The sequence below is a fragment of the Physella acuta genome, unplaced genomic scaffold, assembly GCF_028476545.2.
Source record: "Physella acuta isolate Inbredline_101_S28 unplaced genomic scaffold, ASM2847654v3 ptg000087l, whole genome shotgun sequence".
Taxonomy (NCBI): domain Eukaryota; kingdom Metazoa; phylum Mollusca; class Gastropoda; family Physidae; genus Physella; species Physella acuta.
The window spans coordinates 875001-892042 of record NW_026731607.1 but is presented as its reverse complement, the minus strand read 5'-3'; the positions used below and the strand labels follow the sequence as shown (position 1 = coordinate 892042).

The window sequence follows — 17042 nt, the reverse complement described above, 5'->3', positions numbered from 1 at the left end:
CGCTATGGCGACTGCGTTCGGTCTAAACTGTGTGATAGACAATAGATAATGTGGGGGCCTTATAGTCGCTCACTTAATTGAATCAGGCGTGTCCGCCGGCGCACTGATGGGGTGCGATTTGGCAGCGAACAAACATTTCAGTTTCGGCCTCTAAAGGCTCACATGGGTCGCGGAGCGCTCTGTAATATATTATTTTAAATGATCAGAAAAATTAACCAAGATTAGATTAGAATTGGGTTGTTTCCTTTTTTTCGTAAAGAAATCCAAATAGTTTCGTCACTTTGCGAATGATGCAATTAGCATCTATTTTTAGACGATCTAATCAGATCGAGCTTCTAATAATACACCGTTAGTAACGCTAACAAATTGCATCAATCACACTGATGTTAATAACACGTCAAAAAAAAAATTCTATGTGTTAATGAAAAAACCCTGTTGATTTGTGTCACTAGCGAATGACGCAATATGTATCATTGTTTCAGGATGCTATGTGGTGCTCTTGGTTATCCTGTGAGCACTATGGCGGCAATGCTATGTTTTAAAGAGCCAGGGGCCCTACGCGGCGCCTCTGCGGTAGTTTAATCGGGGGGCCCCTCTAGAGCCCCCCTCTACGTCCCGGACACATGGGCGGTCACTGGAGTGTGTTCTACCTGATTATTTCGGTGAGTGATTAACGTACGCTGAAAGTTTCCATGCGATAGTGTAGGTAAACCCGTGTCCCGATATGTATGATCCAAGCGCAGGCATTGTTTACATTTAAATAACTCACTTTCCGAAAACAATGTCACACGACTAAGAATATAGAATTGGTAACGCATGGATGAAACCCTGCTTATATATTTCGTCAGACTATCTTCTATTCCCGCGGCAACGCGCGGGGCGGGTACGCTAGTTTATATGTAAAAAAAAAAACAACAACTCAGCACGAATCTACCAAACACCTGAGTACAAAGCTATAGAAGACATGAGCAAACATTACATAAGATATGAGCGCTCACATACACAACACATGGGAACACACAAACACAACACATGGGAACACACAAACACATGGGCCTTCACAAGAACAACCCTTCCACGCACGCCGATAGAACATCGTTACTGACCAGCTATTTGTCGAATCTCACAATTAAAGTGGGATAACTCGACCATTTCAGTGTTTGGTTTACTAAATAAAGCGGGAGTGATCTCCCCTAAACTTTCTTGAGTATTCTTATATAACAATACGGGGGAGGGTAACTCGGGATATAAACATGTTTTTAAATTTATTTTTACATACTTAAAGTTTTAAAAATAGTCATAATCTCGTAGAGAAAAGAATTACGCACTATGTGAACTGCAGCAATGTGTGTATAATAGAGCGGAACATTGGTACTTAATAAATTTATACGCGTTTTTAGAGAAATCGGAAAAAGCTATTTCCGATAACCGAATGTGGAACTTATACTAGTTTCAATTTCTCAAAAGCCTATAATTTGAGTACTGTTTCAGATAGCTGAATAAAATTTCACTTGTAAGTAACAGATCTACTTCTCTGCCTTCTATCAAATTTTGAAAAAATTCTGTTGAACGGAAGTAGTAATTTACGCAATTTTTGATTTCTCAAAAAGCGCGTGTGAATTTATAAAGTACTAATAATTTTCCGCACTATTATACACATAATGTTTACCTTTCATTTGTTGCGCATTTTTTTTTCTACGAGATTCTATTCTAATTTAAAAAGTTTTAGTAATTAAAAAATGAAATAAAAATCATGTCTATATCTATGTCAAATGTTGAGTAATTTTCGTTGACCGGAAATAATAATTTACGCTATTTCCGATTTCTTAAAAATTGCATGTGAATTTATAAAGTACTAATAATATTCCGCACTATTATACACAGATTGTTTGGCGTGCACTTGGTGCGCGATTCTTTTTTCCTATGCGATTCTATTCTATTTTAAAAAGTTTAAGTAATTAAAAATGGATTGGAAATATTGTCTTTATCCCTAGTTGCAATCGCCCGTAGATTTATATAAGAATATTCGAGAAAGTTTATGGGAGATCACTCCCGGTTTTATTTTCTGATTTTCGTGCACCGTGTCAACATTTGTATTCTACCACTAAAGGCTTGTTGTGTGGAATGTTGTAGACCAGGTCTCAACACGGATGTGATCGCTTGCTTGAACAGACGTCACCAGGGTTAACCTTCAGCGCCCAACACGATTGTATAGATTAGTGGTTCCCAAAGTGTTCGATATCATCCTCTGTGGAAAGGTCGAAGGGGTGCGATAGAATATTCTGGTATATTTGGAGGTTGTTAAATAAAAATCGTTGAGGGTGGGGTGGACGTTTCAAGGACGAATCGATTGACCTACCGAGTGTCATTTCAGTGGTCAAATGGGAATTGGCGTTGACATTACAACATAAATTTTATTCTTCGTAAACTTTATGATTTTGTTTTGATGTGCAAATCGATTGTTAGTCTAAATGTTTTTCAACGCCTTACATTCAAGTTACTAAGTATCTTAAAATTAATTTACATGTTATATATATATATATATATATATATATATATATATATATATATATATATATATATATATATATATATATATATATATATATATATAGGCCTATATATATATATATATATATATATATATATATATATATATATATATATATATATATATATATATATATATATATATATATATATATATATATATATTTAGATAGATAGATAGATAGATAGATGAATATAATTATATTTATATATATATAATTTTATATATATGTAATTATATATATGTAATTTTATATATATATATATATATATATAAATATATATATATAAATATATATATATATATATATATATATATATATATATATATATATATATATATATATATATATATATATATGTGTGTGTGTGTGTGTGTGTGTGTGTGTGTGTGTTTGAGTTGGATTATATTTACTATAAAAAGGGGACGGTAGGGTGAACAAGTTTGAGAAACACTACTAGATATTGAAAAAACAGGATTTTACCTGTTACTATTTTTAGAACTGTCCACGGTTGACTACACTTGCACCGAGTTACTTGCTGCATACAGCTGCTAAGTGTCACGTGTTCGATACAACCCATTCTGATGGCGTAGATTAGCTGGTTTACCATATACGGCGTGTATGAAACATTTTGCGTGCTGCATACACTATAGGTATGACATGTCCGTCAACAACATATGAAAGTTAAACCAGTCTACACGGCATAGATCACATACATTGTTTGTAGTGAAAACTGCCGGCAAGATTTAACGTACTTATCAGCATACAGTCAAAGTGAATAAATATCGTGTTATTTTCTAAATTTTCATTATGATTTTACATTTCTACAAAATATTCACACAACAATATCAAAAACTACAAAGCGTAAAAACATGACATGTTTTGTGAGGTTTCACATTAAACATTAATTTTTAAGCAAATACAACTGTTATAATAAATCGGAGGCAACTTGTAGTTATGTCGATCAAAATTGTTTGGAAAGTTTAACTAGAATAGAAAAAAACGTTACTTTCATATCTTTATTAAATGCAACTGTTAACTTTTTATAATTTCATTCTTCCCTTATTTTTATCTCTATTATTTTGGAATACTCTACAATAAAAAAAAAAAAGTAAAGTTTCCCGTTCAAACCTGACGGTCTATGGGGCAAGTGAAGTAGAGTTCACTTGTTTCTGTGACCTCGGCATATGCAGAGCTAGTGTGGTCAGCACTATGCCCAGCCGCCTTTACTTTCCTTACGTGAGTTAGGTACCCATCAGAGCTGGGTGAACTCAGGGACGGTCTACTGACTTGAACCCGGATTCGATATCGAGACTAACGGGTTAGCAGTCCAGCTCTCTACCGCTAGACCACTCCGTCCCACTCTACAATAGTTCATAAGAATTTAGTGTGTTGACGTAATGTGTATGAAAGGTGAATGCATGGACGGATCACTGCATGTGTGTGTGTGTGTATCCTGTAGCCAGACGCGAGGCCGGGTGTGTTGACGTGTAAGTGTATGTTGTTGTAAGGAGTGAACGAGGGTACAAAGGAAGCGATGGTCGAGTGATAGCGGCTGTGTTGCTAGTGATAGAAAGGAGTTGTGTCGGAGGGCAGTTGAAGGTTAGGATGAGAAAGCAATAGGATTAAATCATCTTGTATAACTACATAGAGTTTTGTTGGAGTGTCTATTTGATTTTAGTTCGTTTTTATTCTAACGTATAGATTACAGAAATCTTAATTTTAAAATTTGTGAAATTCTTGAAAGAAAAGAAAACGGAAAGGTGATTATTTTTATATGAGTATGGTAATGTGTATGAGTAGTTTAGTCTAGGTGTGTTGGTGCGTGTTTTTGTGTTTTATGTGTGTTTGTATCTATATATGTGTGTGCTTAATCTTCTGTATTTGTGTTTATATTTTCAAACAGGATACATCTGTTGACATTCATTAAAGACACCTACTGACAAAATGTAAGAATATTAGTTCTTTAAAATAGAAAGTGAAGTTGTTTTCGTAATTGTAGCGTGTGCAAAAGCTTGTAAAAAAAAGTTAAGATTACGTTCCCAACATCCGTGTCTACTGCCCATTGTTTACATCAAATCTAGCGACACATTGTGTACACATAAAGGTAGGATTCGATTTACTCAAAGGTTAAATATTGTAATATTTCTAATTGAATATTCATTTATTTTTCTTCGTTCTTAAGTAATATGTACGAAGAGACTTTCTATAGCATTATTAAGTATTACGTGTCAACACGGTATGCCCCATATGACTCCGATTTCACCCTGTTTTGTTTTTTTCTGGATTGCTTACATAGCCTTTGTCTACCCCACAACAAACTACAAGACAGCAGTTGTAGTTACCAATTTTGGAGTTACCAAGATTGGCTAATGTCTCCAGCTTTCGAGCCTCGTCAGTCTAGGGTTTGAACTCGGGACTTTTTTGTGTAATAACCGCGAGATTTACGGGCCCAACAACGTCGACACTTGTTTCGATATTCATTTCGATTAGCGACAAAAATGTATTTTTGTGTGTATATATCTATCTATCTATCTTTATATATATATATATATATATATATATATATATATATATATATATATATATATATATATTTATATATATATATATATATATGTATATATATCATCCCCTCACACAAAATCTAACCCTCCTCCATCCTCCTCTTTTCCCTCGCATGATCAAACTTATACCCCACCTTTATTCCTCTAATTACATGAAAGGATGGAATCCCTCTCCCTCTAGCTCTCTCTTTCCACTGAGACTGAAAAAATCTTAAATTTAAAATTCGACACTCTATTTCCCACGTAACCCTAAAAAGCTACTAGTCTTTTCTCTATTTAAAATGTAAGTCTAATTACAAAAATAATAATTAATAATAATAATATTTGACCAACATAATACAAGAAAAGAAAAATTAACAATTAGCGGATGGATAAGGGTTAGCCGTGTAAAAACAAAATAACATTCGATCACACGTATCGACAATGTCTAGTTCTAAACATAAGACTGTATGTATTTATTTCACCAGATGCGACCATTGTACCAAGTACAAACTATTTCACCTCTTCTAAAACATCTGGAAAGTCTCAGAGATGTTATAAATCCGTTATCAATCGACTTAAATCATGTAAGGCAAACACGGAAGTTCATTTATTAAAAGAATTATATTCACTTGTAATGTACATAATTATCTAATTTAATAATACTAATTAGAAAACCAGTTATACATTGTTAATTACTTCTCTAATTACAGATAATTTTTGGATGCCAAAGCTGGCTAAAAGACGATGACAGGAGAACTTTTAAAGAAATGATGTTAGAACTGGAGGACATAACTAGTTCAATACGAGAACAAATGTCGGCGTTGTTAGATACTGGAGTGTGCAGTTAATACTTTTCTTGTTTTTTTCTAATGTAAACCTGTAAATTATCTGTCTTCTTCTTTCGTCGGACTTAATTTTAGTTTCGGAAGGGATACCCTCCAACACAATTCAGTATACGTGTCGTCTGATTATGCACTATTGAGGCCATTGACTTCCATAGCCTTTGTGCAACCAAGAACAAACTACAGGCAGCAGTTATTTGATTTTATAGTTGTCTCTCCTAGAAAAGTAGCTATCCCCAGCTAAAGAGCCTCATCTGCCCGAGGGTTCGAACTCGAGACTTTTCGGTTTAGCAACCATGTACTTTACCGACTTAACCACGCCGACCCCAATTAGCTGTCAACATCCATTATTGTTTTAGCTTTTAGTTTAATGCTAGCAGACCAATAAGCCCAATAACTTGACTCGATATTGTGTTTCTTTACTGCCATTTGGTGGTTATTCTGGTCTATGTTTTAGTGTTGAGGTTAAAATATTCTCAATACCATCTCAATACCATCTCTTAATGTAGATACAAGCATTTTAGATTATTGATACAAATTTGTTAGTGGATATTTATAACAACCTAAATTTTACTATGTAAAATATATTTTTATAGAATAATAAAAATAAATTGACTTAAAACAACGTGAATAAAATTGAAGTATGTACATTATTATTATATATTATGGTAACGTAACGATGAAGTATCTCTACATAAGATGCCCACCTGAATAGATCAGAAAGTTCAGGACAGAGAGAAGCCAACATTTCCTCCATCAACCCACCAATATCCAGCACAAATGTTGTCCAGGACAAAACAGGCAGCAAGTTTGGTGAGAAATATTTGATACACGGGCAATTTACAATAGAATTTTTTTTTCTTTATTCAGTACTTTTATACCCCTACTTTAGTTAAATATTGTTTAATGTCTCACTAAAATTTATCAATAAATAGTTCAACTTGTATAGATTGTAGGGCTACAAAGTTAAAATCATGTGTTATGAAAGTGTTTCATTCAGTAGCAAACATGTAGGGGATTTGGTTGCTTAAACCCTGTTTAATTGTATCAATACACACAACAAGCTTAGATTAAAATCTATTTTAATTAGAAGGTGTATGCAGGAGTTTTTAAAATACAAGTTTTGCTTTATTTTAAATTTCCCGATACTAGACCTATAAGATACCATTTCAAATTATGAACCATTAATGATCTCTTTCATTCCTAATGTTCAAGTGTATGATAGCACATAAAAAATGTGAACAGTAACTATGAACAACTTAATTTAGTCGCTACAAGTTAAAATCATCAAGATGATCATACACATATTTAAATCATAGCAAACATGAATAAGTTGTCCTATACGGTTAAACTCATTTTGTACACTTTTTTGTTGACATAATTCATTTTTACTGTTTTTACACCTATTCTTTTCAGCTACTTGATAAACAAAACACATTAGGTAGGTAGTTATTTGTAACATCACTAAAACATGTAAAATAAATTATGTAATATATGTATATTGGTACGAATGGGGATGGTTATATTAGACAGCTAAATTATATTAGAATACACCATGTATCTTATATTTTGGGAGTTCTTATGCTCGTGAGTGATTGAAGCCAATATTTACATTTAACTTTATCAACACTTGGGTATTTATGATGACATGTAAACTTGATAGTCTATTAACCTATTACAGACATCAAGTATCGAAGATCTGGTGTTGCGTTCAGTGCCTCCATACAACACGAGTTATCCCTCATCACTGGAGATGTTATTTCAAAATTCGGCAATGTGTTATGTAATACTGGCGGATGTTTTAAACCAAAGACTGGAAAGTTTACAGTACCCACAGATGGACTTTACTGTATCAGTTTTAACCTAGATGCTTTGGTCAATGGTAAAGCAATAATCGCCCTATACCGCAAACGTTTGTCCACAAAAACCAAGACATCAAAAACACAAGAACCAGCAACACCGACAAATCGTACAGACAAGACCTCTGGCTTTCACGGTGACAAATACACAGAAGATGTTATAACTAGTGTTAGGGTTAGTTTTGACGTCACGCAAGGGTCACTTGTAACAGTTCTAGAACTACAAAAGGGAGATAAATTGTATTTAAAAGTTTACAAATCGAAAAAGCTTGTAACATTTTCCGGTTGCTCACTATTTACTTGTTTTCAAATATGTTGCTAAACAGTGACGGAATGACGTATAACATTTCGAAGATTTTCGCCCTAGCGTCTCCATTTGGTCAGCAAAAGGTAGTTCTGCGCATGCGCAGTGACCTTAATAGCTGAGCTAGTGTTAGGGTTAGGGTTAAGGCTAGGGTTAGTTAGGGCTAGGGTTAGGATTAGGGCTAGGGTTAGTTAGGGCTAGGGTTAGGGTTTGGGTTAGGGTTAGGGTTAGGGTTAGGGTTAGGGTTAAGGTTAGGGTTAGGGTTAGGGTTAGGGTTAGGGTTAGGGTTAGGGTTAGGGTTAGGGTTAGGGTTAGGGTTAGGGTTAGGGTTAGGGCTAGGGTTAGAGTTAGGGTTAGGGTTAGGGTTAGGGTTAGAGCTAGGGCTAGGGCTTGGGTTTGGGTTAGGGTTAGGGTTAGGGTTAGGGTTAGTGTTAGGGTTAGGGTTATCGTTAGGGCTAGGGATAGCAATAGAGTTCCGCGGTTTGTTTGTAAACACACGCATGCGCAGTACCATCGAAAAAAATCAAGACGAAGTAAAGTCGTAACATTTAACCTTAGTAATGTTAAACACTGTCAACAACTTAAGGGAAGTAAATGCAATTAGAAAAAGTTGTTCGTTCATAGAAATAGTTTGTCGTAGTGTGATATGTGTGATCTTACTTTGTGTATTACACATTTTTTTCTCTATTTGTTTATCCATTCGCTAGGGACATATTTACCGAATTGTTCAATTTTTTTATTTAACATCTGCATCCAGCCATAGCATTTCCTAATGGAGGAGGGGTAGTGTGAGTAATATTTCAATCTAAATGTGATACTTCACGATGTAGATCTATATGTGATATTTCATGACGTAAATATACACATGATAATTCACTGTTTAAATGTAACTGTGATAATTCACAATGTAGATCTAAATGTTGTACTCCATGATGTAAATGTAAATGCAATAAAAACTTCATTTGATATATTTTATTTTGGTAGGTCCGCTCATAAAATCGTCTTTAATTTAATCTGAAAATACTCACGTTACAGTTGAAGTCTTTGAGGTATGCTTTTATTTTATTTTACTGATATTAAAACATTCATTTGAAGTGTTGGCTAGAACCAGAAATGACAGTTCACGACATCAAACCCTTGGACAACCCCCCCCCCCCTCCTTACCCCCGCGCGTTAACCTCCAGACAATAGCCAACTGGATATTCTCCCTGCATACTATAGACATAAAGGCCCTGGACAATAAACCTTACTTTGAGGTTTATACAGACAGTAGCATTAAAGACGGGGCGGAACTAAAATGCCGCCAGACCTCGCATAGCATTAAAGACAGACTAGTTTTTTTTGCGGGGGGCGGGGGGGGGGGGTTCCTAGTTCGGCCTATGGTATAAGGCCATTAAAAAAATTAGGTGTTTACATACAATACATTTTACCATATTGTTGTAAAAAATGTCAAAATTGTACTTTCTGTAAGTTTTTGTTGCTCGAAGTTGTTTTAATGTTATTTGAAGTAACCCTTGCAAAGGCATCGCTATCTTAAAAATGGTCACAGGGTAAACGACAATTTCCACTGACCCCCCCTCCCCCCTCCGTGCATACACCTCTATCCTATTGCCGTTAAATATTCATTGCCGCAATGTGTATAAAATTACAAAAAAATTATTATGTATCATATAATGGGAGGTAACAAGCTGAATATAATGATCCGTTAGGAGTTGGTAGGAGTTGTTCCCCGTAACTAAGAAAACAAACTTAAAATAATGTCTTAAAATTCATTTTTTATACTCGCCAACCATTCATTGTCCATGTTATTATTACTCAGATAGTCGGACACCAACAATAAAAGTTCGTGTAAATATATCACAAAAAAAAAAGATTCACTCAACAACGCTAAATATATTTTATCTTGACATCTGGGGTTCCTACCAGAGGCGTAGCGACCCTTCTCGGCGCCCGGGGACAAACTTTCAACTTGGCGCCCCCCCCCCTCTGGAGCAACCTTTAATTTTCAATTTGCACCCCCCTTCAAACTTTCCATTTGCACCCCCCACCTTCAAACTTTCAATTTGCAGCCCCCCAAACTTTTGATTTGCACCCCCTCTTCCCCTATTCTCAAACTTTATTTATATACAAATATTATATATGTTTATATTTATAATGCAATCATGCAGCTAAAATGTTATTTTAATTTGTTTTCCAACCCATCTTGGCGCCCCCTTAGGTCGACGTCCGGGGACATATGTACCCCCCGCCCGCTACGCCTCTGGTTTCTACAGTGACAGTTCATGTCCTTATTAACGTGGGTCCAAGTGTCGGGCGCTCTATTATTATCATTAAAAATTTACAGATAGAATAACTGGCTGATATAAAGACATGAAAGTATAAAATACCTGAGTGAATAAACACATTCAGATCTAAAATCCTGCAAAAAAAAAAAAAAAAAGAGAACCACCGATATAAAGATTCGCATCTATATAGAGCTGGTAAGTAGGTCACCAACCAGTTCTACGGCTCAATAAAACCTGCATGAGCCATAGAACTAGTTGGTGACCTACTTACCAGCCCTATTGACCTGCTGATATACAATTCTGTTAGAGACAGTTACTGATTTATTATTTTAAGAACTCTGTGTCAGTGGCGTAGCGAGGAATTGGTCATGGGAGGGTTCAAACATGTTTCCATATGCTACAATCATATATATATATATATATATATATATATATATATATATGGGTCCTAACCCCCCCTCCCCCCTTGCGTACGCCACTGCTCTGTGTGTTGTCTATCGCTTGTTGTTTGTTTTTGACTCAGAAAAAAACCTGATTATCAAAGGGATATAACTCCTACTTTTATTTTGTCATTTTATTTTACAAACATCTCACAATGTTTTTTGTGTTTGATTATGTAGGGTTATTATTTTAAAAGTAAAGGAATCGTAACTAACACTGTATTTGTATTTTTTTTCTGACGTGACTCGTGTAAATTGTAAAGAAGAAAAAATAAAGAAATCACAACAACTTATAAAACAAAACAAAAATATAATTGTTTGATTTTTAAACTGTACTTTATCATCAGTTTTACAGGTAACTAATCAAGAAACCACATACCAACCAACAAACCAATTTATCCCGATTTAGAATTTTTCAACGTGTATATTGTTAATAAATAGTAGACAAAATGCTACATGGAGGAAATCAGCCTTTTTTGGGCGATGCTAATTCACCTGTAAAGTATTAACTGCCAAACGAAATACATCTGATTGAGTTAAACTCATTATTGCCAAATACTTATACCTCGGATAATGACTAGAGAATTACCCTTAAACATGGACTAGGATCTTACAGTGAGTTATTGTGGGAAGAATTGTCAAAAAGAATTAATTCATTATGGTTAAACTACAGACAAATTCGTCAACTAAAAATTGTGATCAAGATGGAATCTTCAAAAAGCAAGAAAAAGAAATGCATAATTATGCACATAATAATTATTTTTTTTACTTTATTCTCAATGTGGAACTTTGTGTTTCTTTATTTTTCTTATTAAATACGTACAATTCGTTACAATTATTTGCATACAATTCAACATAAAACAATTTTTAAAATTTCAGTATATTTAATTTGAATTTTATTTTCCTTTAAGCGTAAATTGTTTGCATGTTTAGAAAACATCAATCTGTTATTAATGTTGACATTTTGCAAGCAGCTGGCAGAGGCGAGACTGTCATGGGGGACTGCCTGGACAGTTGCCAGAGACAGATCAAAGTGGAGGTAGCTTTCTGTGGCGGGACCCAGTTGTCTTCCGCACAAAAACGAGAAGATTAAATTCTCAAATAACTTAATGTAATGTATTTTACTATGTAGCTTTATGTGATTAGTATTTCCTAAATTGTGCGGGGTTTGGGGGGGGGGGGGGGGGGGTTGGGTCGGATAAAAAGTGTCAAAGGCCCTTTCTCTTTGACCCTGCAGCCAACCGGATCTTCTCAAACACAACGTAGCAGAAATGTCACGTGATCTCAACACGGATCTATATACCAAAACCTTCACAGAATATTAAAAAAAAACAGATCGATAAATCTATCCAGGTGTGTCGACCCAGTAAGACATAGGTACCCTGGCCTTCTTAAACCCTGCAACAATATACGAGTATATTTACCTGGGGTAATCCCAGCTGTCTTCTAAGTATTAAGCTTTAAATGTAGACACCATTGAATACGATCGTTTAAGTGCTGACGTTGATTTTTTCGTTAGTCTTTCCAGAGATGAAATCTTGCACGTTTTGATGTGTTGTTTATATGGCTAATAAAAAGGTAAGACGTATGACATAAATATGGAGGTTTTTCTGTGTATGTTACCTGCTTAAAATTTACATTTTACCAAATACTTGTTCGCCGTATTGTTGTTATGGATGAGTTTACTATGTTATACATGACGCGGCATTTTCATTACAATATCAGTTTTTGTTAAAACTAATTAGATAACTTATATGATCAAATAATCTATAATATTTTTTAAAAAGCGCTTTCATATGCATGAAGTTCACTTTGATTTTGTGTCGATTTACATCACGTTTTAGAAATACTTAGCCGTTTTGTATGTCCAAAACGAAAAGAGTTGAGATGCTGAGAGAAATTCTTGACTTTTTGTAAAAAATTTAACTTTCAATGATATTGAACTCTCGAACACTAAAATCAAATTGCATTAAATTTACTAAAGTTAATATCCAGGCCAGCACGGCTAAGCTTCAATAATTCATCCATAATTCATACTAATACGCTTGTTTAGATTATCTATGATTTATATAATCCTAACGATTCTAGGTGCGCGGAAATCAACCAAAGCTGGTTTGACCACTGAGCGTTTTATCATATGTGGTTTGACCACAGGTGGTTTGTCCACAGCGGGGAGTTAACCACCTAAGGTCAATCCACCAATAGTCAAAGTACCTTCAGCTATGGTCAAAATTTCTGTGGGCAAATCACCTTTGGTCAAAGTACTTTTGTCACATTACCTATGGTCAAATTACCTGTGGTCACATTACCTATGGTCAAAGTACCAATGTCACATCACCTATGGTCAAGTACCTGTAGTCACATCACAAATGGTCAAAATACTTGTGTTTAAAACACTTAAAATCGAAATCTATCATCAGATTCCCACTAAGGGCGGAGCTATCGCTTCTCTCGTCAAAGGCCTACATTCAGACACGAACAAACTGGCTAATGCTTTTAACAACAGAAAGGAGGTCGATGATGCGAGAGGTACGTAATGTAGCATATTTTTTTTCTCAAAGATGTTAATATTGACTTTAATTTAAGCAAGGTTTGTGAATACGTTAGGTAAGGTCCTTTCAAATGTCGAGGTCACAGAAACATGTGAATTCTACTTCACTCATACACCATCAGGAACTTTACTTTTACTTTGGATAAGGTCAAGGCTACTTAGACCAATCAACGGAAATGTTGGCGAGATGGCTGAGTGATAGTCAATAAACAGCCTACAATGATATCCTGCTTATAGTTCTTTATAATGATTTTTCGTATAACATAAATTAGGTAGCTGTTTATATAATTGATATTTAGAGTTCCACTGCTGAATTTGATAACCACATACTCAGCTTGGTATCTTCTAAAAAGTTACCACAAGCTGGTACTGTTTGGTCGATTGGGTATCTTTATTTAGAATAGGCACCCGACAGTATTTTGGATACCCAATCATAATTTAGGCACTTTCTAGTAAATATCTTCTATTAGATCGAGGACCTAAATGTATATTTCATTAACCTTTAGTACCTAAAGTAACATCTAGTAACTTGCATATTCATTATATCTTAGTTTCCTTCTAATAATGTAGCTAATCTTTAATGTATTTTACCATCTCACTTTGTACATCATAGTAATTTGGTAACCCTCTAAATTGCGTACCTACTTGAAGACTGTAATCAATGTAACAAAGTTTATGCAACCTTATGAATTTCAGCGGTTTATTCACCTCATTCTGTTTAACATTACGTCGGTATATCTCAACTACCCATCTAACACTTGGCTATAGATCTATTCTTACCACTTTATAATCCCACGTCTCAGCCTTTATGGAATTATAATGAGATTTGTCTGATCGATAAGTCATAACAAAAATGTATTGATTTGAGGAAGCGTTGAAACCACAGTTCATTTCCTCAATGTGTGTTCAATAGGTTTTTTTATTATAAGCACAATGCATTGTATTATGTTTTATGTTTGTAGTATTAGTTTTACGTTTTTTGTATTGTTTTATTTTTTTGGTATTATGTTTTATGTTTGTGGTATTAGTTTTATGTTTGCTAAATGTTGTTTTATGTTAAAGTTCTCTTTTTGAACCTGACGATCCATGAGCAACTGAAGTAGAGTTCACCTGTTTGTGTGACATCGGCATATTTGGTCATCACTATGCCCAGCCGCTTTTACTTTCCCTAACTTGATTTAGGCACCCATTAGAGCTGGATGGACTAAGTGACTTTCCACTGACTTGACTCGGATTCGAACACGAGACTTTTGAATTAACTGTCTAGTGCTAGGCGACGCCGTCCCTTATATTTTATATTAGCTTAGATTACAAGATACTGTAAAACTCATGGAAACAGCTATGTATTCAAGAAAATGTAAAGATTTTACGTAAAATGACGTTAAAAGATAACACAAAAAAAAACGCGCAGTCTTAAAAAAGTTTTGGTAGTTTTACTTTTATGAAAGTTAACAAAAACATAGGCTCCATTATAGTTGTTGTATAAAGGGTATAGAAGAAAACTTTTAATCTCGATTATTACACATTCCTTGGTCGCAAAAACTTAGCTTTTGAAATCGTGTATGTGTAGGTAGGCATATGCATGTATGCGTGTATGCGTGTTATTTTTTATTAGTTCATAAACTTTTAGATTTCATATAACGAGAATATAGGATACGAGACGACCCGCTGCGTATCATCCGCCGCTATTTAGTTGTTGTTTTTTCTACTTTTCAGTGATTTATAATTTGTGAATTCGACAGTACCAATTTTGCCACTGAAAATATTTGCTTAAAAACACTAACCTCCCCCCCCCTTCCTCCCTCCCCACGTGAAAGCAGCCTCCTCTTACTTACCTCCTCTAAGTTTAAAATCGTTTCAAACTAAATTATCTGCCCCTAATAGCCGTCACCAAACCCGTCTCTATGATTGTAAAATGTAAACAGCGTAAACCACAGCTCACCATACCATGTGAGGGGGTGGGGGTGGGGGGGGGGGGGGGTTGGTAGCGATAGAGAGGAAGAGAGGGGACTGTAAGGCGCGCTTTGCAGCTTGTTTTCTAACGGCTCCCAGAAGAGAATTATATATATAGATATTGTAATTTCGAAAATTAGTTTTCGAAATGACCATTACTCTATTTTTATTTGTTGTTACATATTTAGATTTTGAATTTTAAAATCTTGATTTCGATTTTTTGCACGATTACAATACTTCCTCTATACTTTGTATACGAGAAAGTAAAAATAGTGTTCCTATTTTAACAAGAGAAATGTGATACCATACATTAATTTTCAATTCGGGAAGTTTATTTTTAACCAATCAGATCACATTTGCACGTAATCTTCAACCCCAGACCCACATTCACGACGCAATTCGCTACAAACCTTTATCAGTGGGATTATCATACCTGTCTGATTAGTGTATCGTTAAAACAAGAAACACGTGGGTGTAAAACCTGAGCACAACATACCCCCTACATGCCATGATAACAGAGATATTGATTGAAACTCATATTTACAAATTACATTTACAAATTATACGCAAAATAAGTTTACTGTGACATAAACATATATGAACCTACTGTATACGCAACCAGGAAACTGAAACAAATTACTATTTAAATACGAAATAAAATCTTTTTTTTCCATTAAAATTTCAAACAAGTTGTTTTTCAGAAGAAAAAAAACAATACAGCTTTTATATTGTTAAATAGAGATGTGTGTGTTAGAGTGGGGGGAGTTGTAATAAAAAATTTAAAGATAGTAAAACGATTTATTCAGAGACGGAATAATTGAGCAACGAAAGACAGGGACTTATTACTTTAAGTAATCTTAAAAATATTGTTATTGAGATTTTTGGAGATATTATTTCGTCAGATATTTAGTCTCCGAGATCTTCAGTCCTTTAGATATTGTGTCCTAAAATATTTTATTCATGGAAGTTTGGCCAGTGATATTTTTTCTGAGATTATTCATTTAATGCTGAGGTCCTTTGTTCTGTAAAAAAAAACGTTTTTTGTATGTCTTATAATACAGCAGTCCTTGCCCCAGCAAACAAACACATCTTCATCAGCTACTGCCACAAAGACAAGGACACGGTGCACAAAATTTACAGAAGTCTGAAGGTTAGTTTCTTCCTTGATTTGATGTTTACTTCAGACAAGTTCAATGATAAAATATTTCACGAGCTGACCCGCGTCGTAAACATACGCCGCAATTTAGTTGTTTTATTTTCTACTTTTCAGTAATTCATAGCTTTTTTTTTAAATTCAATCCTACCAATGCTGCGACTGAAAATATTTTGCTTCAAAACACTATCAGTAGCTAGTGAAGGACGATTATACTCAACCTCCCTCTCCCCCCCCTCCCTCCCCGCCCTCGTAAAAGCAGACATCTGTGACGACAGTTTATAAAAGACAATGAAAAGATCAAGCAGAACGTGTTATTACCTCCCCTTAGTTTACAAACTGAATTATCTTCCCCTAATAGCCGTCAGTAATTCAACCCGGCTCTACGATTGTAAACATTCAGCTTAAACCACAGCTCACCAGACTGGTGGGGGTGTTGAAATTAGCATTGGAAGGTTTCTGCGAGAGAAAAAAAATTTCGGAGAGGCGCTGCCCAGGTAGGGTCTGATGAGGCGCCCTGGGCTTCATCCTGAGCACTATGGTGACATTCGTTT

At 34.9% G+C, this 17042-nt stretch overlaps 1 protein-coding gene and 1 long non-coding RNA gene across 3 annotated transcripts in view; both read left to right on the top strand.

Annotated features, from left to right (window-relative positions):
- The first annotated feature begins 4065 nt into the window (after positions 1-4065).
- LOC131927218 (uncharacterized) lies at positions 4066-5930 on the top strand. 2 transcript variants are annotated; one of them, XR_009383609.1, is made up of 4 exons: positions 4066-4154; positions 4459-4659; positions 5587-5685; positions 5812-5930. It is a non-coding gene; the product is annotated as an uncharacterized LOC131927218 (long non-coding RNA). The 2 variants fall into 2 exon arrangements; XR_009383608.1 differs by lacking the exon at positions 4066-4154 and adding an exon at positions 4165-4315.
- Positions 5931-12192: 6262 nt separating this feature from the next.
- The window catches only part of LOC131926912 (uncharacterized), a 9466-nt gene continuing 4616 nt past the window's right edge, over positions 12193-17042 (top strand). The window contains exons 1-3 of the mRNA XM_059282506.1: positions 12193-12409; positions 13252-13360; positions 16397-16485. Coding sequence (XP_059138489.1) covers positions 12395-12409; positions 13252-13360; positions 16397-16485 — 213 coding nt within the window. The 5' untranslated portion in view covers positions 12193-12394. The remainder of the gene's footprint in view (positions 12410-13251; positions 13361-16396; positions 16486-17042) is intronic.